General features: G+C 36.4%; 3 protein-coding genes across 4 annotated transcripts in view; 1 reads left to right on the top strand and 2 right to left on the bottom strand.

The window, feature by feature from the left end:
* Nucleotides 1-18,141, bottom strand: part of LOC131935931 (protein SERAC1) — a 37,696-nt gene extending 19,555 nt beyond the window's left edge. Inside the window, exon 1 of the mRNA XM_059292675.1 lies at nt 18,131-18,141. The gene's annotated coding sequence lies outside the window, so the exon portion shown is untranslated. The remainder of the gene's footprint in view (nt 1-18,130) is intronic.
* Nucleotides 11,741-15,521, top strand: LOC131935992 (putative ferric-chelate reductase 1). 2 transcript variants are annotated; one of them, XM_059292775.1, is made up of 5 exons: nt 11,741-11,934; nt 12,691-12,821; nt 13,704-13,801; nt 14,386-14,500; nt 14,942-15,521. In XM_059292775.1, exons 1-5 carry the CDS (start codon nt 11,751-11,753, stop codon nt 15,050-15,052), a joined length of 639 nt encoding a protein of 212 aa, XP_059148758.1. In that variant the 5' UTR covers nt 11,741-11,750; the 3' UTR covers nt 15,053-15,521. The 2 variants fall into 2 exon arrangements, with proteins under 2 accessions (XP_059148758.1, XP_059148757.1); XM_059292774.1 differs by having other exon boundaries at nt 14,939-15,521.
* Nucleotides 18,142-23,450: 5,309 nt separating the features above from the next.
* On the bottom strand, nt 23,451-26,182 carry LOC131935994 (F-box only protein 33). Its single transcript, XM_059292776.1, has 4 exons — nt 25,788-26,182; nt 24,526-25,211; nt 24,153-24,304; nt 23,451-23,972 (listed from the first exon to the last, which is right to left on the bottom strand). Exons 1-4 carry the CDS (start codon nt 26,159-26,161, stop codon nt 23,832-23,834), a joined length of 1,353 nt encoding a protein of 450 aa, XP_059148759.1. The 5' UTR covers nt 26,162-26,182; the 3' UTR covers nt 23,451-23,831.
* Between the last annotated feature and the right edge of the window lie 1,322 nt (nt 26,183-27,504).

Below are 27,504 nucleotides of genomic sequence, written 5' to 3'. Positions count from 1 at the left end.
AATAATTTTCTCTTTAATATGTTTTAAGTAAAAACATAAATAATCAGAAAAGCTTTTTCATTAGTCCAGAACATCGTTTGAAAACAAAACGTCGAATATATATGTTTTGTCAGAATTTCAGCCTATTTAAGACCACTTAACAAAATGCTCACAAAAAGCTCCACTCAACGAGAACTTCAAAAGGTGCTTACCTCTCTGTAGGAGCATCTCCAGCAAACACTCTAGCGATGACTGCATGAGAGCATCTGATGTGTTGCTATCTGATGGGCACGAGTCGGACAACATCTCTGATTGGCTTGAAACGACGCCATCTTGCTCTATATCCGTTGATGGACTTGCGCTGTCTTGTGTAGGACACAGAAATTTTTCTCTTCTGTCTGAAGCATCACCCTGGGTCATATGCTGTGGTGTTTTCGACGTGTGGGCTTGGGTCATATGCTGTGGTGTTTTCGACGTGTGGGCTTGGGTCATATGCTGGGGTGTTTTAGACGTGTGGGCTTGGGTCATATGCTGTGGTGTTTTTGACGTGTGGGCTTGGGTCATATGCTGTGGTGTTTTTGACATGTAGGCTTGGGTCATATGCTGTGATGTTTTCGACGCGTGGGCTTGGGTCATATGCTGTGATGTTTTCGACGTGTGGGCTTGGGTCATATGCTGTGGTGTTTTCGACGTGTGGGCTTGGGTCATATGCTGTGATGTTTTCGACGCGTGGGCTTGGGTCATATGCTGTGGTGTTTTTGACGTGTGGGCTTGGGTCATATGCTGTGGTGTTTTTGACGTGTGGGCTTGGGTCATATGCTGTGGTGTTTTTGACGTGTGGGCTTGGGTCATATGCTGTGGTGTTTTTGACGTGTGGGCTTGGGTCATATGCTGTGGTGTTTTTGACGTGTGGGCTTGGGTCATATGCTGTGGTGTTTTTGACGTGTGGGCTTGGGTCATATGCTGTGGTGTTTTTGACATGTAGGCTTGGGTTTTATGATGTGGTGTTCTCGACGTGTGGGCTTGTGCCATATGCTGTGGAGGTGTTTGCATGTCTGTCGATGCCTGGAAAACCATAGGCCAGGTCTGACTGAGTAGGGTGATCTTTGGCTTCTCGTAGCTAGTGAGTGGCTGTCTCCAGATGTTCCCATAGTCTTTAACAGATACATCTCCGCCTTCACGTGCAAACGACACGTATTCTAACGCGTGGCCTCTGGGTTTCAAAGCTGTGTGGCTGAAATCTTTGTTGATATTATTGTTGATTGTAACTTTTAAATCGACAATATCAATCCCAGGAAAAATTACTTCACTCACCTTCCTGTTCAGCGTACGTTTACTAACTGTTTTTGAGTTTACTCTGTCCGAAAGTTGTTTCTCTAGAGGTTCATTTTTCAATGCTACAACATCATTCTTCACATTAAGTTTGCGATGAAATCCTTCAGACTTAACGAGATCCTGATTGGTTTCTACAGACGCCACCAGGACGTTGGTTAAAAAACTGTTCTGGCATTTAGAACCGCTCAAATCTGTCTTTAGTTGGTCTGTAGAAGAGCTGACAGAATCGCCGACAATCTGAGGGTTTTCTGTTCGCACCCTCTGTCGTCTCTTTCTTCTCAACTTTCTTCTGTGTCGAAGTTTTCGTCTTTGAAGAGTTGGCTTACCACTAGAGCCGTGTACATGAAGCTGCGAGTTGTTGTAAGGAGCTGACCGTCGTTTGTTGTGTGGTGCATCGAAGTCCGTGGTTACGTCATAACTGTCTGACAAACTTGCCAAAATAGAACTCTCTTGCTCAACAGGAAATGTTCTTTTAGCACGTCTGCTACTTATTTCAACTTTTGTCGTTTGGGAATTGCGTCCATGTTCTGTATTTACTTGCGGTCTATCTCTTGCGACGTTTGAAATTTCTTTAACGGAAGTAGAACTTTTTCTGTTTTGGGGATTCATAAGACCAGTTTCGTTTTCTCGGCCTCCCACTTGTAGCTTGGACATGAAGTTTGAGAGCCAGGACCAACTGGAAGAGGCGGCTGAGTTGATTTTACTGTCAGAAGCTTCGTAGCTTGTCATTTTATCTATGAGAGTGCCATCGTCAGATATTAGACTTACATTACCAATACTTCTTTGTTCAGGCTGGCTCCTGGGTTCACTGAGCCCTACGAGGTACATCTGCATTTCTGGCGTGTGTTGGATGGCAGTGAGCAGGATGTTGCCTTTGGTGGGGCTGTGTCCAAATATCTTTCTTGTAGAGAATAGTTTGCTTCCTGTTTTATCTGCGCATGTGTCGTCGTTGATGGCCAAACGCTTGCCGGTACGCAGGCTAAATACTTTACTGTTTGTGTGTTTTTTCAAAGGGGTGAACTCGTCCGACTTTTTTATTTGTGTTTTAAAGCTCTCGTTACTCAGAGACCAAAAGCGTCTAGTCGCAGAATGTTGACTGCTGCTGGCCACCACCAATGGATGTTGACTGCCACTAGACATAGGCTGCTGGCTGCAGCTAGCCACAGGCTGCTGACTGCCTCTAGCCATAGGCTGCTGACTGATGTTAGCCATAGGCTGCTGTCTGCCGCTAGCCATAGGCGGCTGACTGCCGCTAGCCATAGGCTGCTGACTGCTGGTAGACATAGGCTGTTGACTGTCGCTAGCCACCACCAATGGATGTTGATTGCCGCTAGTAACCATTATAGATTGACTGCTCTTAGCCATTAGCTGTTGACTGTCAGCTCTCGCAGACTTTTGACTTTTGCTAACCGCCCCTTGAACTGAATTTTTTAAGCCAATCTCAACTCCCTGATTCGTTTCTTGTAAAGTCATATGACTTAAGTAACCTGACTGCGGCCCAAATATCGAGTCACCAACTTCTCCCATGTCTCTGAAGTAAGAATATTTGTCAACAAACAACGAAACATTTGTGACTCTTTTATCATGTTTTGAATCACAAGCAACCGGTGATCGGGTAATTCTTTTCAACGAAAAATCTTCCGCTTGTAAATTATCTTTATTCGTTTCTTTCCTTTGCTTGATAACTAAGTCACACTTATCGCTGTGAGAGGTTGTTAATGTTTCACCAGCTCCTACAGTTTTACCGGAACTTGATCTGTGATCTGCCATAGACTCGATGTTTACATCAACCAAATGTTTCCATTCAGTCGAACGGTTCCTTGTCAATTGTTTACATTTATTATCTAATGTATTGGCATCATTTGACACGATTTTAGAGTCATTTTCACGTTTATAATAATTAGAAGGCCTGTGTTTATTTTTTAACAAAAAGATATGTTTCTTGTTTGCGGTAAATATGGGAGACAACTGAGATTTTTTACTGCTAAAACTGTATTCGGCTGTGTTAAAGAATTCTTTCAAAATATTTGAAAAATTGTTTTTCTCTGAAGCGTCTGTATTTGTGAAGCTAACTATACGATTATTGAAGCTATCGGTTTGATCAGAACTTTGTGCGTGGTAGACTGGAAGGTTTAGAACTTTACTTTGATCCAATGTGTTCTGGCTGACCGATAGATCCAGCTCATCATAGTCCGTTTGTTCTGTCTTCGATTTGTGTTGATCTTCAAGACAACTATCGTATTTCTGTGTCCTTGATTGGTCAGCTACAACAACGCCATCGGTGTGATGTAGAACAGACGTAGAACTTTCACTGACACCGGCTAAGGAAACTGCCTTGTTGGGTTTAGTAGTTAGCTTGAGAGGTTGAAGTATCGAACCATCACCGATTAGCTCAGAACTAGTGTCATGTACTCCGTTTAAATCAAATACGTCTGCCTCTGTTGGTCTACAGACTAAGATGTTTAAATCAGAAACGTTTGTTTTTTGGTTTAATTTTGAAGTATCTTCCTCGCTTGCTTTATTTCTGTAGAAATCCGCCATGTTTGAATATAAGTTGTTACTACCTGCTGTACCACGTATTTGACCTTCACCTTCAGAATCGCTAGTGCTTTCCCCTTCCATTTCAGAAGTGAAACTGTTTGTGTCTGTCAATGTGTCATCGCCGGACACCTCAATGTCTTGTAAGTCCACCATTTTGTTTTCCCGTGAGCTGAAACTTTTGGGAATGGGTGTGTTGAGTTGACGTGTAATGGCCTCGCTATCTAACACATTTAGGCTGTGTATCGACTTTAGTGTTCCTGGAACCCCCGCCTCAACAAGCTTTGTATTTTCAAGTGGCTTCTGTGTTAGAAGACTAGCCTTCTCTTTACTAGCACTGAACAACGAAGTCATAGTGTAGTTGGTGATGTCGTTTGTTGTCATTGTTTCATCATTGGTGTTGTTAAAGCAGCCATCTATACCTGACTCAGTTGTCGTAGTCTGCAGACAGTCACCTATACCAGACTCAGTTGTCGTAGTTTGCAAACAGTCACCTATACCTGACTCAGTTGTCGTAGTTTGTAGACAGTCACCTATACCTGACTCAGTTGTCGTAGATTGCAAACAGTCACCTATACCAGACTCATCTTTCATTTCATGTGTTCTGAAATCTGTTGAATCGGATGGGTTTCTCTCAGTTAGCGACTCTCGAGTTCCTTCTATGTTAACTTGATCTGAAAACTCATCCGTGATAACATGAGCCGTTCTACTGAACTGTTTGATTGCGTTTATTTGTTTGAATAATGTGTTGTCTTGACAAAGGCTGTCACTGTTCTCGTTTAATTGTTTTATTTTGTTAATTTTGTAACTGTTTGTCCTGTTGATCATCATCGTTTGATTGAAATTTTGTCTACTACCATTCATTGACTCTAGGTTCACGTCGACTAAATGTTTCCACTCTGTCTGACGATTTCTTGTCAGATGTTTTAGTTGCTTCTCTGACATGTTTGAGTTATCCGCTTTGGACAATTTATAAATAGAAAGTAAAGATTCAAGTGTAGATTCAAGTTGAGCAGTCGGCAATTGAAATGTATTGGGTTGATATTTCTGTATGTCTTCTACTCTTGCAACATATGTAGAACTTAAGTTGCAGACGTTATTCTTTAGACCGTTGTTTAAATCATCTGTGACTTGTTGATCATCAACTGAGTTTGAGAATGTGCAAGAGTCGCTGCTTGTTCTTCCGGTGTTTAGACCATCCACAGTCATGCTATTTATAGCACGGCCTGACAGAACGCCTTCAGCATTCTGATAGTCTCTTTGGATAGAATGTTTCAAATTACCGTCAATATTCCAGTACAAATCAATACTTTGATCACACTCTGGATATACTACTGACTGATCTTGTTCAATACTGTAAATATCACATGGTTTGTCAGGATTTGCATAAATATCACATGGTTTGTCAGGATTTGTTTTGATGATCTCTGTATCCGCATCCAACTGGTTATGGTCATCGTAAAAGCTGGTCTCATCCAATTCATTATTAACTGCGTTATCTTTCTTGTCTTCACCACCAAACCCCCCATTCAGCTCTATGCGTGTGTCCTCCATTAACCCTTGCAGGTCTAAGTTTGTCAACATGTTCCCCGTAATACCGTCTTTAACTAGATACATGTCATCACTAACCGTGTCTAAGTCCGCCATACTTGTATTATTGTACAGTGTATCACATTTGTGTCCTTCAGTCTCACTTACGTTGATGCATCTGTCAGTGACAGAAGTGACACTTGATGTGTCAGACAGAGTGTCATTTCCCGTGTCATCCCCACCTTGCGATTCAATCCCATCTTGCAGCTGAACACTACAACCAAAAGCTTGCTCTGAAATGTTGAAACCTGCGTGTGACGAATCAGTTTCTGGTACCCTGCGCTCTATACCAGTAGTGCGGTTGAGTTCATCATCTAGGGAGGTTAAATCATTTGGTAAATCCGTCGTCTCGTCAACTTTGTTTACATCTGTTTCTAAAAATAAACATGCATCACGTGATGCAGAATGGTAGAAACTATTAGATTGATCCTCGTGAACTGAATAACCAGCTTCATCCTTACCATCTAGGTATGAATACTTGTTAACACTGATATCGATTACTTGTTTGGCACGACTAGACGCACATTGGGCATCAGTGTAGATTTTCTGATCAGGTGTCTCACATTGTGCCCTATGACCTTTTGACAACTGGCCTTGCTTTTGTAAGACAGAAATATCGACAGACGAATTTCCACTTTTATTCGTTTTTAGATGTATAGAATATTCATCATTACAGTTTTGTTTTCTTTCTACAGATACTGTTTTAAAATTGTTTGAAAGTATGGTTTTATTGGGGTTCGATCGTTTACCAATCATTGAATCAATATTGACGTCAACGAGATGTTTCCACTCAGATAATTTGTTCCTTGTTAATTGCTTGAACGAACATTCAGGCTTGCTAGAATTTCCCATAGATAGTGCTGTACCCCACACGGTAAATGGCCCCGCTGCTGTCGTGGTGTACGGGGTTTGTGTAGTGTTGGGGTTATGCTGCTGTTCTGGGTCAGCACCGCGAGGGGTGGAGATGTGGCCAGACTGACTTGACCCTACTCTGGGTTCTGATACATCTGCTGCACTAGCACTGTAAGGATACGTAGTGTCTCTAGTCACGTGATCAGTAACTTGCTCATCCAGGGATCCATAAACAAGTCCAGCACTCCCAGATCCCTTCGTTACTTTGATTGGGATCTGGTTTTCAGAATTCGCAGCAGGTGCAAGCTCAGTATCTTGTTGTTGTGTATGTACTGTCATGTGACTGATATTTGAGTGTGTGGGTGGTGTCACGTGACTCCTAATTGAGTGTGTGGGTACTGTCACGTGACTGATATTTGATTGTTTGGATTGTGTCTCTATAACGCAATCAGCCAAATACATTGAATAACTCATCTTATTCAGATAATCCACGATATTTAAACTAAGTGCCATTTCGTCTAGCTCTAACTGAGGGGACAACACGGACATATTCAACACTGAACTTGTCTCTAAATTTCCGCACACATCAACTGAGTCGGGTTCTTCTGTGTAAAAGTCTTCATCCAATGTTTGGTCACACGAGCTACCGTTTATCTGGCCACTTTCAATTTCGCTTTGGCTGAAATCGTCTGTATGTTCCGTTGAGTCTTCACTTTCTGTTTCAGTAAAGCTAGAATTTTGTGACAGAACAAAAGCTGGGCCTTTCAATATGTCACTGGGCAGAGATTGTTCATCGCTTATGGCCCTGTTCATGTCATATATTTGCTTGTTACAATTAAATGCACCGCTCACATGAAGGGTTTCACATTTGTCTGCTGCCCTTATAAGGTCGCTTGTCGCCCTTGAAGTTTCAAAAACTCTGTCATCACACATTTCTGTGCTTACAACAGACTCCTGTATTAGAAGATTGGACTTTCCCTTATGAGGTTTATCACAGTTAACTAAGTCGTTGGTGTTCAATGTTTTATCACTGGTTGTATCATAGCCATCATCCATAGCAGATTCCATTGTTCTATGAGAATTAGTTGGATTACGTTTGATAGTCTCATATCTTAGTTGCGAGTCTGTAATATGTTGTTGACTAAAGCTATTTTCAACAAAGAAATCAATATCTGTATCTGCAAGTTGATCATCTGATACAATTCTCAAATCCATTGCAGCATTTTCAGAACTACTTTCGCGTGATTTGTATAGAGATGAATGCGCAGTTTCTTCCGCATCCTGCCTTTGTTTGTTCGAATTTTTATTAGGCTTTAAGTTGTCCCATTTTGTGTGTGGTCTGAAATAAGATGCTGTTTTCTGTGAGTTGGAAAACATAGATTCTACATTGACGTCAAACAAATGTTTCCAATCTGACAATCTATCTCGGGTCAGCTGTTTCCTGTCACGGTTGTCTCCATGACTATAGGAATGTTGTGTATTCGAGTCATCTATAGAAGTAGATGACACGTGTATCATTGCCTGCTGGGGGTTGGCTTGTAGGCACGATGACAACAACGTCAGTTTGTTTCTGTCTGGGCTGTACAAGACAACTTTCTCAACTTCATCTGTATTGTTACATCTAGTATCATGTTCTGTGCCAATTATAATTTCATCCCTGTTTCCATCACCAGTCATACTTCCATCAATATTTTGTTTCGAATTTTTGTTTTTCATTGTTTTTGTGTCCACATCTTGATCTGTTTTATTACTTTTAGTTACATCAGTTATATACCAGTTTGTTGTAGAAGTTTGGGTTGAATCCTGATTAGTTTCTACAATATTTGAATGTATTTTTTCCGAAACATAATCTTCATCAACAACAATCTCTCGTTCTACAAGAAGGCAGGGTAGACCATGTTGACGGCGTTGTTCTGGGTGATGGTCTGCACATCTAGCCTGGCTCTGTTCGCCCTCTGTGTGTCTGTGTTCGTCTTTAGTCACCTGGCCCAGCTGTCCGCTCTGTTGTTGATACACATCACTGTGTTGTGTTGTGGACTCTCCTGTACCTTTTGACTGATCCCCGTCACTGGACTCATCATCTTGCTGCAAGCTGAAGCTGTCTGTGTAGAACTCACCATCACCATCAATACCTGTAGTCAGGCCATGCTCACCATTGTGTGTCATGTCTGTGTAGAACTCACCATCACCATCAATATCTGTAGCAAGGCCATGCTCACTATTTTGTGTCCAGTCTGTGTAGAACTCACCATCAATATCTGTAGCCAGGCCATGCTCACCGTTTTGTGTCATGTCTCGCTTGAACTCACCATCACCATCAATACCTGTAGTCAGGCCATGCTCACTGTTTTGTGTCATGTCTCGCTTGAACTCACCATCACCATCAATATCTGTAGACAGGATATGCTCGCCATTTTGTGTCATGTCTGTGTAGAACTCACCATCACCATCGGTATCCATGTCATGCTCACCGTTTTGTGTCCAGTCTGTGTGGGTGACGACCCCGCTGTCGTCCATGTTGGATGCGTGTATTTGTTCAGTGAAATGTTCTGTAGGAAATATATCATGGCGTCCACTAGGGGCAGATTTGGCTGCTGAGGCCATGGTAACAAAATCAAAAGTCATGTCAGATCTGCCACTAGATTTCTCTTGACACACCTCTTGTATAGATGCATAGTTTTGATGTGTAGTATAAGCTGTGTGTGTGCTATCGCCGTACAACACACGTTGCTCTGTGCCAGGTGTGTCGCGTAAAACGTCACTTAACTGTGTTGTGTCTCGTCTCTCCTGTTGCTTAGCTGAGATTGTATCCATCTTCTTTAAATTTTCGCATTTTATCTCGTTTCTGCTTTCTAACTTTTTGAAAACCGCATCTTCTTTAACATTAATTGTTGTTATATCACTCAGATATTTAGGCTTGTTATCATTTACAAAAACATATTTATTTTTGCTAGATGTCTTTGGGATTTCTAAGTGTTCCTTACTAATTGCTACATTGGTTTTTAAAGTAACTTCTAAAGCAGATTTGTATTTCGTGGCATTCAGATCATCTTCTAATGCTTTCGCTTTATCTTTTAAGAAATTAATTTTTTCCTCAGTAAAACGGCGAGTGTTTCCAGCATGAAAAAAGTTTTTCGTCTTTTTGTCAGAAGTCATAGAATCTAAATTAATTTCTACAAGTCTTTGCCACGGTGTCAGTGGATTTCTCGATAGGGTTTTTACTTCGTTTGTCGACATTATTGTAATTGTCAAAAAAAAAATAGATCGCCAAGCTTATAACGATCAATACCAAGAACTGATTTAAGAGTGAATACTTATTTTTATAGCGATATAGGCCCTACTAGTGTCTAGATATTATTTCAGCTATATCTTCGATTAAGGCAGTTTTACAAACCTATTTTACATGGTCACGTATAAGATCTTAAATCAGCCGGCTTTTTGGTGTAAATAATTCGACAAATATTTCTGTTTTTGTCATAATTCTCTTGTTGGGCATTACTAGGCCTAGATTGTAGAACGTATGATATACCGAGGATACTCCACCCATGTGATTTTCATTTCCGGATTCATAAGTGTACAATAAACAGTGATGTCATGAAATGTTGCGTAAATATTGTTATTTTTTGTGTGTATCAAAATGTCCTCTCAAAAAAGAGATCGTCTGCTTTACTGGAAATAGACTTCAAAAGACTATGTGTAACCATACTAAATTTTTAAATAAGACTAAAGAAAGTAAATCTTTAGGTTTTGAAATCTTAATAATTTAATAGGTAACATTAGGTCACATTGGTTTGTGTGTTCAGCCTATAGGCCTACTCAAGTTAACTATAATTATATGAATAAAATACAATTAAAAACAACACTTATGCTGAGTTTGATGAGTGATAATTTGTGGTTAATGTTGTTTGTTGTGAAACATCCCATAATGTATCTCACATGACAACAATCTAGTCACAAGTTGTCTTCACTTGATAACAAACAGTATCGATATTTTGTATTTTTTATCCGAAGAAAACAAAAGATACGACTCTCGATACTCCAACATCATTATAGCACGAGTGTACAAACTATAACAAGCGGGGCGTTGGTCTCTGCTGATTGCAATTATAGTGCATGCACTTAATTAACCTCTGACCGAGTCCAAAGTTCGCTACAGATTGCTAGCATAATGGCATGATTATCAATAACCTACTTACGATGATTTGTATATTTATATTGGCCCGAATAATTTCAACCATTGGCCCCTTTCAAATGTAACCCGTCCCTACCCAGAGTCTTAGCCAAATGAAGGGACAGAGACTGATAAGAAGCTCCCTCCAAATTTGGAAGTCCGGGGTGGGGGGGGGGGGGCGGGGGGTCGCATTTAGCCAAAGTAAATATCTATTAATAAATGGCGCAATAGTTCACACCGGGCGCCAGAACGGGTCCCCCCGCCTCTATCCCTACCTAAGGTTTGTGACAGTTCCGTACGAGTTGATCTGTTCCTTGATCTGACAGCAATAGTGTGCACGTTGTATCATCCACAGTCCATGTCAATCCACAGCCCCCCCCCCCCTCCCAGCACGTATCGCCTTCATCTTGTTAAACTATTTCACAGGCAAACATAAACTCTAACCAACAGAAATATGCTATATATAAACAATCACGCAAACTCGACCCAAAAACACACTTTCCCAGAGGTTCTAATATTTTAATGAGCACTAAAAATCACACGAAACAATGGATGTTATTTATATTGACATGGGATCACCTAAATATAGTTTAAACGTTTTGCAGTAAACCTGCACTTAAATCTCAACTTAGTTTGCATGAGTAAGCAAGTGATGAAACTTCACTCATGAGCTCGTGTTTTGGCCTCACAAACGTTTTGGTTATCTTTAGCTTTATCTGGCCATCAGTGCTGATATCAGACTATATTTAATTTGTACTGCCAGATTTAACAACACACAACGAAAATCTTTTTGAGATTCTATCTTGCGAAAATTGTCCAAATTAACTGTCATATTTTTTCATCGAGCACTGAATTCTGTTTTAAGCCTATTAATTAATTATTTCATTTACTGAGTAGGCCTATAGAAAAGGACGTGTATTTTTAAAAATCTATCAGGTATTGATTAATATTTTATTAAGATATTATATTAAACCTGTTCGGAACATTTATGTCCACGGTATAATATCATAGCCAAAATGTAAACTAAACCGAATTTCAAAATCATTAAGAAGAGGTGGGTTAAAAATTACAATTGTGTTAGATTGAGCTAATAGTTTTTGCAAACACAATACAAAACTGGAATTTGCATTGCTTATCTTCCGAATTTTATTTTTTTTTTAATTTTTTTTTTTAATTTTTTTTTTTTTTTTTCTTATTAATATGTTTTGAAAATATTTAAATTTGATGTAGTGGTATTATATTTGATATTATGAAGTATTTGGGATCTGACAGAAAAAAAAAAGTTATGGCTGTTCTCCTAACCTTGGCTGTGCTGATAGCTACTGCCGCCGCCTACCCGTCTGGGGCGCCAGATGATGCCTGCTCCACGCTAGACCCAGTCTCACACGGCCCATCAACCGCCACAGGCAACGCCCCCTATGCGCTCACATTTTCGTCATCAACATACCAACCCAATCAAGTCATTACAGGTAGGTTAAATTAAGCTAAATAAAATTATAACAGGTATGCCAAATCATGCAGTTTTATTATTCATTAAATCATAAAGCCAATCAAAACTTAGTAATGCATGGACAATAAAGTAGTGTCTCTTCCAGACTTTTGTCTCGAGGGGGGGGGGGGGTGGATTTTGTTTGGGGGGGGGGGGCGGATTACATTTTTCGGTGGGACGAACATTGGTAGAAGATATACCAGGAAGAAATTCTGCAATATAGTAGGCCTACGCAGTGGCGTAGCGAGGTCGGGTGTCACCCGGTGCGGCACTTAATGGTGTCAACCCCCCCCCCCCCCAGAGGCGTAGCGACCCTTCCCTGGGACAAACTTTCAAACTTTCGATTTGCACCCCCCCCCCCTCAAGTTTTCGATTTGCACCCCCCTCAAGTTTTTCTCTATATATTTTGCTATTTTTTGCCTTGGTGTCACCCCCCTAAATGGTGTCACCCGGTGCGGTCCGCACCCCCCCCCCCCTCGCTACGCCCCTGGGCCTACGTAAAGTAAACAGCTGCCAAATAATCTTAGATCGCTTTTTACAATTTGTAAAAAATGTTATTAAAACTTAAGTCTACACTTAATCCTACATGATAATGCGATTTATAGGATGGTTTACATAAACAGATCATGGATCAAAGCTTTGAGCATAATATACAAGATTTTTTTAAAGGTTATTTTATAAATAAAACTTTGTTTTTTTTTCACGCTGTAAGATAATGTGTTCCTTCTATTTCTAGTCCAGTTGCAAGGTTCAAAGTTCAAAGGTTTCCTGATTGTCGGTAGGAAGTCAGATGGCAGCTCAACAGATCCTATAGGCTACTTCATTAACCCAACCTCCGACAGCCAACTCATTTGTCTAAACAGCACGGTAACACAGTTTGTTTCGTTCATTTTGGTGATTGTTTTACATACGCCTGGGTGTTTTTTTTTTTTTTTTTAAATCTTTCATCTTAAACAAACCGGGCAATACCTTAGAGGCTGTCGGGGAAGGGGTAGTAAAATATAGGACTAATTGGTTGTTACTAATTGGTTGTATACAATTGTGTTTGCGCTTCCGCGTGTTATAATGCCTTATTCTTATATAAGCTTAGATTCATGTAGGTTCCACTTGTTTCAGAAAGGCAGCTTCCATTTATATAAATATGCTTACAAAGTTACAACTGATGGGAGAAGGCATAGGTTTCTTGTAATCAGAATGTGACACCTTATGATGAGAAGGGGAGGTGGTGGAAGTCAAATCTTTTGAAGACCGCTGCAGAAACCAGTTGTTAAATTAGCCTACCTGTGGTACACTTTCAGACCTGAGGGTCAATACAATAGATGATGTTCTCTTGGTAGGCTATTTAGAGGGATTGTATAATCAGTTTTAAGCCCAATGCCTTTACATCACATAAAGTCATCAGAACTGAATGCACTCAGAGTCGTCCTACAGACTCCGAACTTTCATATTAGCCGTCTAGCGCGCTAAGATCCGACCACGCCGACCCATAATCAGAGGCGTAGCGACCCCCTCCCAGCGCCCGGTGACAAACTTTCAATTTGGCGCCCCCCCCCCCATATGTTTTATATTTATAATTCAGAATAGGAGCTAAAATGAGCTTATTTTGGCGCTCCTAGGGTCGGCGCCCGGGGACATATGTAACCCCCCCCCCCCCCCCCCCCCCCGCTGCTACGCCTCTGTCCATAATACCCAATTCGACCTAGCAACAAATGTTTAGTGCCGCGGTTGAAGAGTTCTTCTATCTTTCAGACCGGCAATGGAATCACCCACACAGACAACTCGGTCAAGGCCGGCTTAACGTTTTCTTGGAAGGCTCCAAGCTCTTCAGTTGGTGACGTCGTTTTTCAGTGAGTACCGTGATGACGTAATACTTTTTTAAATCGTTCGGCTGATGAAATCGTTTTCCGGTAACAAAATGACGTAATGACATTTGTTATAGTTCGGCTGATAAATATTTTTCGACTAGAATGAACGGATTGGTCATTCTAGTTAAAATTTATCCTTTCACTCGCAGAGCTTTAGGGATAAATACTCTCATATAAATACTGACTGCTTACAAACAAAAGGTCCGTTTGTGGGGTTGGTTACGGCTCCTGGGGGTTGGGCCACTCATCCGGGGGGGGGGGGGGTGGCACTTGAAAATTTATGGGGGGGGGGCGGACTCAAATTTTCGGGGGGTGGACGGTGGACACCGTTAAAAGTATATAAAGTATATAAATTCCATTTCGTTGGGGAGGGGGGGGGGGGGGGGGGGTTTAAGCTTTCTTCGGGGGGGGGGGGGGGGGCTATAGCTGGAAGAAACTCTGTACCCATCACAGAGCCGAAGCGTGAAGATATCTTACAGAATTAAAGATCGTATAAAGCCTGGCGTATCTTGTTCCCTTGAAGTATGTCAGTTATGGAACTGTTGAACGTATGTTTTATCTACCAGCTACACGATAGTCAGGGGTGGAGCACCCAGTAAAGACATGAACCCCGCAGACTACTATAAAGACGAGCAGTCAGCTGCCATCAAGCCTGCTAGCACAATTCTTCTATACAAGTTGGTGAGTTAGGGGACTTAACTCGGCCTGAATGTTTGATCAGATCTAAGCTTTAATGTGCCTTAAGTACCTTTACGATCAGATCAAGTATCAAACTTTGTTAGCTTGGCTGCGACTTAATCAGCTTTGTTATGAGATCAAGCACTTAGTTTTGATGTGCCTAACTATCAGATCCAGAACCTAGCTTTGTAATGACCAAATTAGCTTTGATTTTAGATTAGGCACTTAGCCTTACTAAGAATAATCAATTATTTTTGGTATAAGATCAAAGGTTTAGCTCTATTAGCTTTGAGCAGTTTAAAGCAATTAAATCATTTTTGCTGCGTATGCATAACAGTAAATTGATTGTTCAGTCTTAGTTTTTCGAGGACATAATGTTGAGTATCTAAATATACTGGGATAAAAGCTTACTAGTATTATAAATGTATCTTTTCATATCAGCAGAAAGCAAGTCGTGTTTCAAAGATGCACAAACCACGATACAACAAAGCTGACTTCATGATACAACCAAATCAAGTTCGCAAATCGTCATTGCCTTCCATCAAAATACAGTAACTTATTATTTTCTGAGGAAAAATGGCAAACTAAAATCAAGTTTTTCACTGCGTAAATAAACTACGATGTCTTCAGTCAGATTTTATTTAAAAACAAAACGATACCATACTAATCACCTATCCATCTCTTGTGGAAAACATTAACTAATTACAGTGGTGGACTCGACTCATATAAATAGTAGTATACATTTTTCAGTATAATGAAGACACGATCAGCTAATAATGTAAACAAACAAGAACGCCAGTTTAAAATCAATGCTTGTCTTTATTTAAACACTTAATAGACTTGACAGTTATCTAGGAATCAAGGAAGATGAACTTCACAATCAACATAATCTTCTGTAACCTCTAGGCTATGAACAAACAGCTGGGTTAAGCTGTGCTCGTGTACTAAATGTAGACCTTGATTTGTTTAGTCTTTATAACATTTTGTACAATTGCATTCAATAAACATGATGTAGTTAATTTAATTTTCATTATTTTCAATACTACTGACACTTATATTGTTCTGTACAATTTAATTAATTGATTTTCATAATCATGAGACACTAAGTGATTCTGTACCAAAAATGTAAGGTAGACAACCCCACTATTTTATCATTGAGTTGCCTTTCTTACTTCGTTTCCCTCCATAAAAACAATTTCAACCCATAATTTAACTAATGTAAAATGTTTTTATGTATTTAAAATGTTCTTACTTCGTTTCCCTCCATAAAAACATTAATTTCAACCCATAATTTAACTAATGTAAAATGTTTTTATGTATTTAAAATGTTACATTTTAAGTGGATGTATCTATTTGTTCACGATTTAGACTAATTAGCAGGTTTGAGCTACAATAAAACTATGATTACCTAAATAATACACCAGATATATAAAAAGAAATATAATCACAAAACATTCATAAACATTTAGAGAAAAAAAAATTAGTTTATTTTTAAAATAAAATTTAACTTTAATTTAGATGTATTATTATTCTAAAAGAAATAATTTCTTGCAAAAAAAAAACAATAAAAAAAAACTTTACACCTTAGAATTGATCAAGATGTTGACAGTTTGGTTCCTTAAGCCTAAGCTATTTTAGATGGACCAGACAAAAGAAGTAAAAATGTCGACAAAACTGTTTTCTTATATTAAACTTGTGTATCAGATAAAATATTCATCGATAACAAAATACAATTTCTTAATGCTAAATTTTCCATCTCTACTCTAAAGATGTATAAACATGTTTGATACATTGAAAAAAAAAGTTGACCAGTTTGTGTGTCATTTTATGACTTACATCACAAAAACAAACACAAAATTTATAAGACATTTAGTCCAAACAGTTGAGTGTTCTATAGGCAAAAGTTGTAAACTTTAGCATCACATATGATAAAATCAGAATTTAGTAACAGAAACATATTTTATGGCAACATTAATTTTGACATTTTATTGACATCTATAAACTTGCAATAAATAAGTCAATGATTGACTGTGATAGAGAGTGAAATATTTATCAGCTAAAAATGTCAAGATATGTGCAGCTTTATAACACTTGACAGTGCAGCTATAGCACACTAGATGGTGCAGCTATAGCACACTAGATGGTGCAGCTATAGCACACTGGATGGTGCAGCTATAGCACACTGGATGGTGCAGCTATAGCACACTAGTTGGTGGAGCTATAGCACACTAGTTGGTGCAGCTATAGCACATTAGATGGGGCAGCTATAGCACACTAGTTGGTGCAGCTATAGCACATTAGTTGGTGCAGCTATAGCACACTAGATGGTGCAGCTATAGCACACTAGTTGGTGTAGCTATAGCACACTAGATGGTGCAGCTATAGCACACTAGTTGGTGCAGCTATAGCACATTAGTTGGTGCAGCTATAGCACACTAGATGGTGCAGCTATAGCACACTAGTTGGTGCAGCTATAGCACATTAGTTGGTGCAGCTATAGCGCACTTGATGGTGCAGCTATAGCACACTTGTTGGTGGAGCTATACTACGCTTGATGGTGCAGCTATAGCACACTTGATGGTGCAGCTATACTACACTTGATAGTGCAGCAATAGCACACTAGATGGTGCAGCTATAGCACACTAGTTGGTGCAGCTATAGCACACTGAATGGTGCAGCTATAGCACACTAGTTGGTGCAGCTATACTACGCTTGATAGTGCAGCTATAGCACACTAGATGGTGCAGCTCATCTGACAGTGCAGCTATTGCACGCTCTATGCTGCAGCTATAGCACACTTGACAGTGCAGCTATGATAATTGATAGTTTCCCAGAATGTAGATATTAAATCAATATAACAAGGAAAAAGAACTCATTTTTAAAAGAAATTAATTGCATCATCACCAGGTAAGAACAACATAATTCCTTAAATGCCCCCACCCCCAACAATTTAAAACTGCTTTTAAAAAAAATAACAATGCATTATAATATTACATCTGCAGTAGTATAGTAATAAGAAATTTGATGATAAAACCAATATCTGCTATAAATAAATTATCTTAATGTACAATGAAGCTTTACCCCTTTCTCTTCCCCCCCCCCCCCAACCCCAATTTTTAAAACATCTGACAGTGCCAAGCATTTAGCTCAATCTTACGCAAAACTATTAATATACCTGTATTATACTGTCATTAGAAGGTAAACATCAATCAATACTGATATCCCCAGTTTAAATTTATTCTAAATTTTATAAATAAATGTCTGCTCTTTAACTTTGTAAGCTGGAAGTAGCCTAAAAAATTTACAAATGCAGAACTTAGTATACATTAAACTGTAAAAAAAATAATATGTAAGCAACATTGTTTAATAAGACCATCACCAGTTGTATGAACACAGATAAAATATATTAAACACTGAAATCCACCACGTAACTATGTAGAATATGTATCACAATACAAAAGTAAAGAGCTTAGAGAGAGAGGAAAAAATGTTTAGATAAGTATACAATACATTAGTATTTCAGTGCCTAAACAAAAGTTATTACTTATATTCAACACATTGACTTTCATGAAAAATTTATGTTTATTTACTAAACAGTGCTAATAAAAAATGAGAGGTGTGAATTTCAAATGATTTAATATTTGAGTTGAATTAACTCTTAAAACAGAAGAGCTCAGTAAATCCAGATAGTGTAATAGTGAGGATTTAGTAAACCTGGAATGTTGTATAAATAGCATTATGTCCAAAGAACTGATAGGTGTTATGTGTAATAAAGTGCATTAAACAGATTTTAAAACTGAAGAAATTTTTAGATATTTCAAAATGGGTGTAAGATTGTTATACAAAAGTCAATCTTCTTGTCTATACTGTATAAATACATTAACGCATTTTAAATAATGTTTTGAAATTATTGAATAATTAGGCGACTTTTAACTATTTCTACATACAAATAATTCGAATAATATTTTTTTTAAGAAACTTGAAACAATTTTTCTATGATGCAGTTTTCTAAAAAAAAAAAATTTCATAAACGGTTTTAAACAATCAAGCTTAAAAATATTATACACTATAGGCCTACATATTTTGGATATATATTTGTTCATTTAATTTCATAATAAAACTATGCAAGAGTGCTGAGGTTTATACATCACATGCTGCTAAGATAATGTGATAAATGGCAAAAGCTGGTTGGAGAGTAACAGAGCATGAGAGAATATTTAGTTTGAACATGATATAATTTTTAACTATTTAGAGAGTAAACATGATACAATTTTTAACTGGTTAAAGAGGAAGAGAACATGATGCAATGTGTAACTGGAAAAGACAATAAAAAAATAAGGCTTTATAAATTTCCTCTGACTAAATAAATAAAAACACATAAGTAAAATTTAAAAAAGGGCTAATTAGTATGTCATTTTTACTAATAATGTAAGTTAATTCGTAACACTATACTTATTAAGTTATGAAAAAATATTTAAATATTTTATAAGGTTCTAAAAATCTGGAATATTAAAAAAATGCATGTATTTATAGCAATCTTATTGTTTTATATAAATTTATACAATAAATAAATTGAAAGTTTAAATTTTGTTACTAAAGTTTTGTGAAAAATGTAGTAATTTTTTTAGATTCACTTTAGTTTAAAAATATTTTAAAAAAATAAACCAAATTAATGCCGATTATGTTAAAGTATTCGATTAAAAAAAAAAACATTTTAAAGTGCAAAATTTTAAAAAGTACACTTAAAAATCAAAAACATTAGATCCTAATTACACAAAAAGCTAAATACATTAGAGTGAATACATTCAATGTTACCTAACTACATGGCAAGATTTAAGACTTTATTTCTCTCTAAAAACGAACTATAAAATAACCCTAGTAGACTAACTACATTAAATAATACTATGACTATTTCTAATCTTTGGTTTAACTTTTATGCCAAATTTTGAATATTTACAATAGAAAAACATTTATAGGGGTTGTCCAAAAATGATGTAAAAAGGGAAAGAAGAGGGAAAATTCTGCCACTTGCTACAACATCCTACATGGAGCAGGCAGTTGAAAAATGAGACAGAATATATTTGACTTAAACTTAAAGAATTGTATGATGTGCTGAATTAGGGCTATAGGGATGGGAAGAGAGGAAGGGAAGGGGGGGGGGAAGTGAGTAGGTTTTTGACATCCATTTAGGGAGTTTATCTATCTTTTAGTGATATATTATGATTGAGACATGGATAAAAAATCTGCTTAAAATAATTGTATTAAATCAGTTGTTGTTGACTCTGTACACAAAAACTTGAAACTATAACAATAACTACATTAGGACAAACTATTGTCATGCGGATATAGACAGTGTTTTACACAGATATAAATCACACTATTTTTTTATACAAAAAAAAATATCTGAGGGCAATCTAACAAAGACAAAAATATAAAATAGTAAAATCATTCCAATCCAGGAAATGTTTTATATTTCTGTTAAACCAGGCACCACTTTATGACTCCAAAATTGTGGACTTTATGAATATCACAGTTAGAACTAATCAACATTCTGATGATAACCCTAGTAACAAATTAGTTTGTAGTTTTCCACTGCAAATAAAATAGTTGATAATTTGATGTATATATATAGATAAATATTTATACAACATATTACAAGATCAAATTTCATTAGAAAACATTTTCAAAAGGAAGTTTTAAATAACTTTCTTCCTCTGTAAGGTAACTACTATCTAATGCTGTTTCTTGCGTTGCAACACAATTTTCCAATGTATAGTAATGTTAATATTCTTTACAGCTCAAAGCTGCTAATCAGTAAGTGTAACAATTTTCAAGTTTTTCGCATCTGAGAATATGACTAAAACTTTATAAATTTACACAAAGCACCATATTGAAAAAAAGTAGATTTTAAACACAGATCTATTCCGAAGCTTAACCAATGGCAAAATTAGACTTAGGATAAAAAAGGCTGAGTATCACATTGCATTATTTAAAAATGGAAAAAGGACTTTTAAAACTATTTGGTTAGCTTTAAATAAAAGGATTCCTTGCTGTCATTGTTAAAAAATGAATGGTATTCTCTAATACTGAGGAAGTATAAGAAATATTTTTTATTAATCTTTAGCTTGCTTGACTTAAATCACACAAAATTTCTTTAAACTAAATATTTTTTCTTTTAAAAGATAGACAAAACAAAAAAATAAAACCTTGACTTTTTGTAGGGTAGAGCTTAAATCCCTAAGGGAGATAATGTCTAATCCTATAAATTCTGAGTTATTGCACTTTGGACCAAAAAAAACCCAACAAAAAAACAAGCCTCAAGCTAAAGATGTGATGAGATAAATAACATATTTTATAACAGAAAAATGTGTATTTCAGACAACTTTTATAAATTAATGAAACTAAAGCTTTTAAACATAATAGTAGCTTATTGGATAAATTAATTAATCCTTCACCAATATTAAAAAAGGTGGCTGTTTTTAATCATACCATACATTCTTATTTTTAATCCATCATTATAATTAAAAACATATAATAGCTATAAATTTGAATGGACAAGGTTGGCGTTGACGGATGAAAAAATATTTCTCCAGGAGTAGCTGTTTACAAACTAATTTTCCTCAGCTTTTAAAAGTATTTCAATACTACAGGATTATGATAAGCTAAATGAACAGCAATATTACATACCCAAGCTAGATACAATATATACACAACACTGACAGCCATCAATTGAAGTAGGAATAAGAAAACAATTGCCAACTTGTTGGCTGCCATTACCCAGTGTGTTTGCAGGGCAAGTTGAATTTTGCCAGGCTTCTGTTTGAAAGACATTTGTTCTTTTGTGTCATTGCAAAAAACAAAGAATTGTTTAAATGCTTAAGATTTCATTGGCGACAAAATAATGTGCCGAAAACTTTTTTTTTTTTTGAAGCATGTGATGGTGGAATGTTTGTTCCTTTGAATGCTTCAAGGTATTTTTTTTAATTCTATGAATGATAATATTCAACAGATAGATGAGAATTACTACCTCTGTAAACATGCCAACAATAATAAAAATAATTATACAACTGTTGAGGTATTGTAGAAAGGCAAAAGTCTAAAGATGTTGCATATCACTGTAAGCCTTGTAAATAATTTCAGAGCATAAATATCCAGAACAAAATGGTAATAAATAATGATTGTTCATTTCTTTTTGCTCATGTTTAAGTTAAAATTAAATTGTCAAATATTCATTTTATAATATTAAATCAAAAATATGAAATTTACACACTTAAAAAAAAGATCTGATTTATAACTATCAATGTGTTAAGTATTTTAAGATCTATGACTTCAGTATGTGCAATATCATTAATATCAAGATTTTACGATGACACTAGATAAACATAGAATTTAGGGGGAAATTTTCCTGAGAGAATGAGCTGGTGTTCTCCATAATTCAAACATCAATTATTTAGAACAAGGCTAGAAATTATAAAGCAAAAAAAGCAAAACTAAAACAAAACGGTAAGATTAAGAAAAAGCAATGTGCAATAGATAACTTCCAGTGAGGACATGCCTGCCATTATCAATCAGAAAAATATAATTTTCAATTAATGAATAACTTTTAAAATTTGAAAAAATGTTGCAAAGCACAGGTACAAAAAATTATAACAGACATGAATATTAAAGTCAAATTTAGTAATTTAAAAAAAAAATTTAACTTAAAAGCCATATTTGGAAGTTAAAAAAAAATAAGTTAAAAATGTAAATTTGCAAAAAGAAATTGACAAAAACAGCTGTTTTTTTTAGTATTTCTTTATACACTTTACAAATGTGTGCATGACTAAGTCTGTTGTAAATTAAATGTACATTGTTTGAGCTCAATAAATTGATTCAAAATGCCAAAGACAAAACATTTGAGATCAAATCCTCTATCAGATTTTAATTTTACTTTGTTATTTGCTCATGAGCTCTTTTATTCACATTAAAAATGTTTCTGCATAAGGAGGATCCCTATAGATAAAGATTTAAATGCGCAATTGAATTGTTGTAAAGTATTTTAGGTAAAGATGTAAAAAAAAATATGTAGTGTAAAATTCAACATATCCATTCTTATAAGATTCCTAGAAAATGAAAATATAGTTTTCAGTTTCAATACATAATCAAAATAAAGAATGTATAATATTTTCTTGTAAAATTGTATGAAGATTCTCCTTATGCAAATACATTTCTAAATCTTCAATATACCACATTTGTTATATCACAGTTAACAGTAACAATACTCAAGGAGTGGTGGCTGTTGTATTGCTTTTTAGAATGTCTTTGAATTAATGATCTTTGAATTTATTGATGTTCAATTGTGTTTACATTTTCTTCCATATTTTGTGATTGTTTTACTTTAGGATAAAAAAAATTGGTTCGCTACAATATTTACAGGCTCTCAATCAAATATGTGATGCCAGTACATCCCTTTTCACAGTAAAACACACACTTGCCATTCACCAGAACAGAGGAGTATCTAAAGGTGGTAAAATAAAATTCTACACATTAAGTGTTGGATTGTCAGTGATAGTCTTACAATTGAAAATAAAATTCTAAATATTATGCTGGAAACATTCGTTTCAGAGGTTTACATTTTACAAGTACACAAACCAAGGAATGTTGAACTTAAAATCAAAGTGTTATGAACAACTTTAAAAACAAAAGTTACTTCTAATAAATTTCAACTTTTTTGACAACTTTCGATTTAAATGTGCATGACTATAAAATCTAATTAACATGTCAGTATAACAAGAGCCCTATATTAAATCACTGATATTTCAAGTTTTAAATTAAAATGCTTTTCTGTAACATCCAAACAACTTAACAGTAACATTACCACACAGGGATTTTACTCTGTGTTTCTATTTAGTAAGGAGTCAATTTAGAAAGCCAGTTTTAAAAAAATACCCCTACACTTTTGTTTACATCATGTCATGTATGCCTGTCGCCCCTACTGGGACATAGGACATGTTTACATGCTGATCAAGATACTGTCAAATGCAGAAAAAAATAAACTTTAGATAAAAATATGGGTCTAATTTTTTAGTGCCATTTTTTAAAAAGTCAAATGATTTTGACATTTATATTGTACAGTTATAATTTTAGAGGAAAAAAAACAGCCTTTTCTTAGGGATATACATTTTTGTAAACATACTAAAGTAATTTTTATAAATGCCTAAAATCTTGGGACTTACCATTAAACAAAATGTTATGCTCATTAAAAGCATTTGTTTGTAATGTCTAGTAGGTTACATAAACAAAAGCAAATAGACATCCCTTGATTATTCCAGCTGTCTTTCCTGTCGCAGGGATTTTATGAAAACATCCTCCACGTTTGGTCTTCCAGCAACTCAGACATATAAGCATTGTCTGCATCTGCATTCCTGAAGAAAACTGCTGGTGGAACACTAAATTCTGGTAGCAGATGCCACCTACGCCCAAGGCTTTCGGATACCTGCAAAATGAAATGTATTAAGAGGTTTTAATACATAGTTTAACTTCTATTTTTACAGGGTAAACTTTAGAATTAAGATTTTACTGAGTATAATATCTACTGACAGTAAAACTGATTTTATATTAGTCCTGAATATTGAATTACAAGTAACAGATAGTTTTTTAAAAAATCATAACTAGCCTTGTACTGCAAATCTAAAAGAGCTTCATCCTCATCATAGTAATCTTCATCTTCTTCACTCCAAAAGACACAACAAGATGGCACCATCAGCTCTCTCAGCCCTGATCTTAGGCGCGCTATAGCTACCAAGTCCTTCTGGTCCACAGAAACTCCTGTATAATAAAGCTTTAATTAGTTCATACAGTAATTAGTGTGCTATGCTTTACTTAACTGAAACCTAGTACTTTTACCATATCAGTTCTATAATTAATTAATATTTGAAATTTCTAGACCTTCAGACATTGTAACTAAAATATGTTATAAAAATGCATAATAAAAATGAATATTAAATTTATTTTCCTAATGAATGTAGAAATGGAATTTAAAGACAAACCAATCAGTTTAAGAACTTCCAGTCTAGTGCACCGCCAGGCAAGCATCACAAACGGGTCTTCTGTATCGTAGTTGTTGTAATTGATTGGTTGAATTTCAATAGCTTCTACTATTGTTAAAGATCTCAGAGTAGAGCGGTAATGATTACTAATAATATTGAGTGCAGCTACACTAATGTCTCCACAAAAATACTGTCGATAGTGTGTTAATGGCATTGATGGTTTTAAAATGTCAAGGAGCATCTGGACACCTTCAATAGAGTGCACCAAGTTCAATGTTAGCTCCAAGTTGGGACTAGCTTCCATCAGCTCTTTCCACATAGCCTCTGTTGGCTGTTGCTGGCCTGCTCGATGAACATGGATACTAAGACATTGCAAAGATAGGGATGTGTGGGGACGATGAGCCAAACTTGCCATTAAGTGAGGAGTAAGAAAATCATAGTCCATGCTCAAAGACCGAAGATTTGAAAAAGCAGAAATATTGTCCAGTCTATTAAATGGGAGATTATAAGAACCAGAATCTTCTTTGACACTTGCTAAGTGCAGGGACTGAAGATATGGAGCATGATGCTTCACCAGTAGACTTAAAACCTCTTTAGAATTATTTAACAGAATTTCAGTGCAACCAAGAGATAAGTGGAGCAGGCGTCTGTTTCTTTTCACCACTAAGCGCAAGGATTCAAGGAAACTGAAAATAAAATAAAGCATGAATGTTTCTGAAAAATGTTATTAAGCATTTTAAGGGTTAGGCAACAAGGTTACAAAGCCCAAAAGGAGGAGGCCTATAAAATAAATACTGAGTATTTATAATAACTTAATACTCGAAGGGATGTTACTTAACTAAAGTTACTAAGACAAGTTATTAAAAATTAAAAGATGTCTTTTGGTTGTGTTTATTTATGCTTCCTTTAAACTTTAAAAGACTACTATTAGATTAGTTAGGGGCCTATAAATTATATATAGGCCTATATATAATATACTTTAAATATACTATAGTTAGCATATAGATCTACAAATCTACATCCACATTACATTTTACATGAAAATGGTATAAACTTCTTTTAAACTGCTTGAATACTCAGTCTACGAAGTACAAGCTCAGCTTGCTGAATGAAATATTTTACACCTAGAATCTAGATCTTAATACCTGTGCAGTGTGCCAAATCGGGTGTTTTAAGAACAGTTGGATTGTTGACAAAAACAGCTGATTCAAAACGAGGCTATGTAAACAATTCATCACATAATCAGGAATGATGAGCCTTACCTTTCCAAACTACCGTCTCCACCATCAATGTAGCAATTGGAAGGGCGAAGCGATACACATTCCAACTGTCCGTTTCTAGATAACAGTTCTAGTAACCGAGTACAATCCCAAACCTGAGAGCATCTGGTTGAATTGAACTCGATGGTTACTTCCTTCACGAATTTCGCGCATTTGGAACTAAAAAATCTGGATCTTGGTCGGCTTTTGTAACTCATATTGAAGGTTATCACAGGCCAAAATTGAGGAAGAAACAGGAATTCCCTCCATTTATGACACGTTGATGAGGCTCTGATTCTGTCTTTAGGTGACAGTTTCGAAAAAATATCCTCAAGGACAACACTGGGCAGTGAAGCCCAGTCGCCTCCAGCTGCCATTTCTTACATTTCTGACGTCAGCGTCACGTGACTAATGTTGTGCTTTTTAGATCTTTTTATAGCCTACACTAGATGTAAATATTATTATTATGTGCTTATTTCATTCAGCTCCTACGTCAATAATAAACCTCACACAGTTTAATAAATTTATGTCTCTTTTACAATTAAACAAATTTTATGCTCAAATTATTTTTTTGCTTTGAATCTGACGTTTTTGTGTTTTGTTTTCATGTGTTATACATTTTGGACACAAATTTTTTGTATGTACTTTAAAGTTTCAAATGACCTTTAGGACTTAGGCCATATTTGTTCCCGTATTATTTTTTCTTTTATAAAGATCCTTCCAAAAAAATTATGTCTTATTTTCATAAGGAATTTTTTAAATCAAATCACCAACATTATAAAGATAAAAGATAATATTTTTCTTTGTATTAAAAAAAAATAAACGAACTTAAAATTAAATATTGAACGCACTTAGCCCCTAATTGATCCGTCAGTCTTATCCCTACCAGGTCCTATACTTATTGGGGTTCTCGCTTAGAGGTTTTGCCAGTTTGAACTTAGTTGTAGGTCACTAAACAAAGAAGATAAATGCAACATCATAGATTATAGAGGAATGACGCCATTATAGAACCTTAACCCCCTCCCTCCCTCTCCCCCGAGATAGAGGCCTTTAGGTCAAAGTTGAGAAATAGACTATTTATATATTTACAAACAGACAAACCAGAACAAGTCAGTGGGTGATTGTGATCAGTGGTGTCACTAGTGTTTCTTTCAGACTTTTTTCTCCGGGGGAGGGGGTGGACAAAATCTTTCGGGGGGGGGGGGGGGGGGTTGGAAGGGTCGGACACTAGTAAAAGTATATATAAATTAATATATTTTGTTTGGGGGGGGGGGGGGGGGGGGAGGGTAATAGACGTGCTTTATGGGGGGGGGGGGGGGGTGTCGTTAACCCCGAAGAGATACCTGAAAGAAACTTTTGGTATATATATAGGCTCTATCAGACGCGGGGGGGGGGGGGATCTGCCTCTATTGGCCTATGCCTATATTGAGTCTCGATCCCTGTCAACGCTACCCCTTAAGAAGTCTTTCTCGAAGTTTAAGTATTTAAGTATGGCCTAAACAATAGCTTTGAATTTCACGGACAGAAAGGCCATACTATTTTTAATACGAATTATAACTTAAGAAACTGAGTCGATTCCAAAATTGAAATAGAAATTTGTTTTCTGTTTCTATAAAGAAATAATAGTGTTTTTTTATACAGAAAAAATGGCAGTCGTAGGCATAATAAATACAATTTACCATTTAAAATAGTAAGCCCGTATAGCCTATATATGATGGCA

This window comes from Physella acuta, unplaced genomic scaffold (assembly GCF_028476545.2).
Source record: "Physella acuta isolate Inbredline_101_S28 unplaced genomic scaffold, ASM2847654v3 ptg000164l, whole genome shotgun sequence".
In the NCBI taxonomy this organism is placed as follows: Eukaryota; Metazoa; Mollusca; class Gastropoda; family Physidae; genus Physella; species Physella acuta.
The sequence above is the reverse complement of the archived record's forward strand: the minus strand, read 5'-3'. Positions and strand labels throughout refer to the sequence as shown.

Excerpts from the sequence above, each read along its gene's own strand:
- LOC131935992 (XM_059292774.1), top strand. The coding sequence starts at position 11,751 with ATGGCTGTTCTCCTAACCTTGGCTGTGCTGATAGCTACTGCCGCCGCC. Across the intron at positions 11,935-12,690 it reads ACCCAATCAAGTCATTACAG|TCCAGTTGCAAGGTTCAAAG; the intron begins GTAGGTTAAATT and ends TTCTATTTCTAG. Across the intron at positions 13,802-14,385 it reads GTTGGTGACGTCGTTTTTCA|CTACACGATAGTCAGGGGTG; the intron begins GTGAGTACCGTG and ends TTTATCTACCAG.
- LOC131935994 (XM_059292776.1), bottom strand. The coding sequence starts at position 26,161 with ATGGCAGCTGGAGGCGACTGGGCTTCACTGCCCAGTGTTGTCCTTGAG. Across the intron at positions 25,212-25,787 it reads GGAGACGGTAGTTTGGAAAG|TTTCCTTGAATCCTTGCGCT; the intron begins GTAAGGCTCATC and ends TTTTATTTTCAG. Across the intron at positions 23,973-24,152 it reads TTTTAGATTTGCAGTACAAG|GTATCCGAAAGCCTTGGGCG; the intron begins GCTAGTTATGAT and ends TTCATTTTGCAG.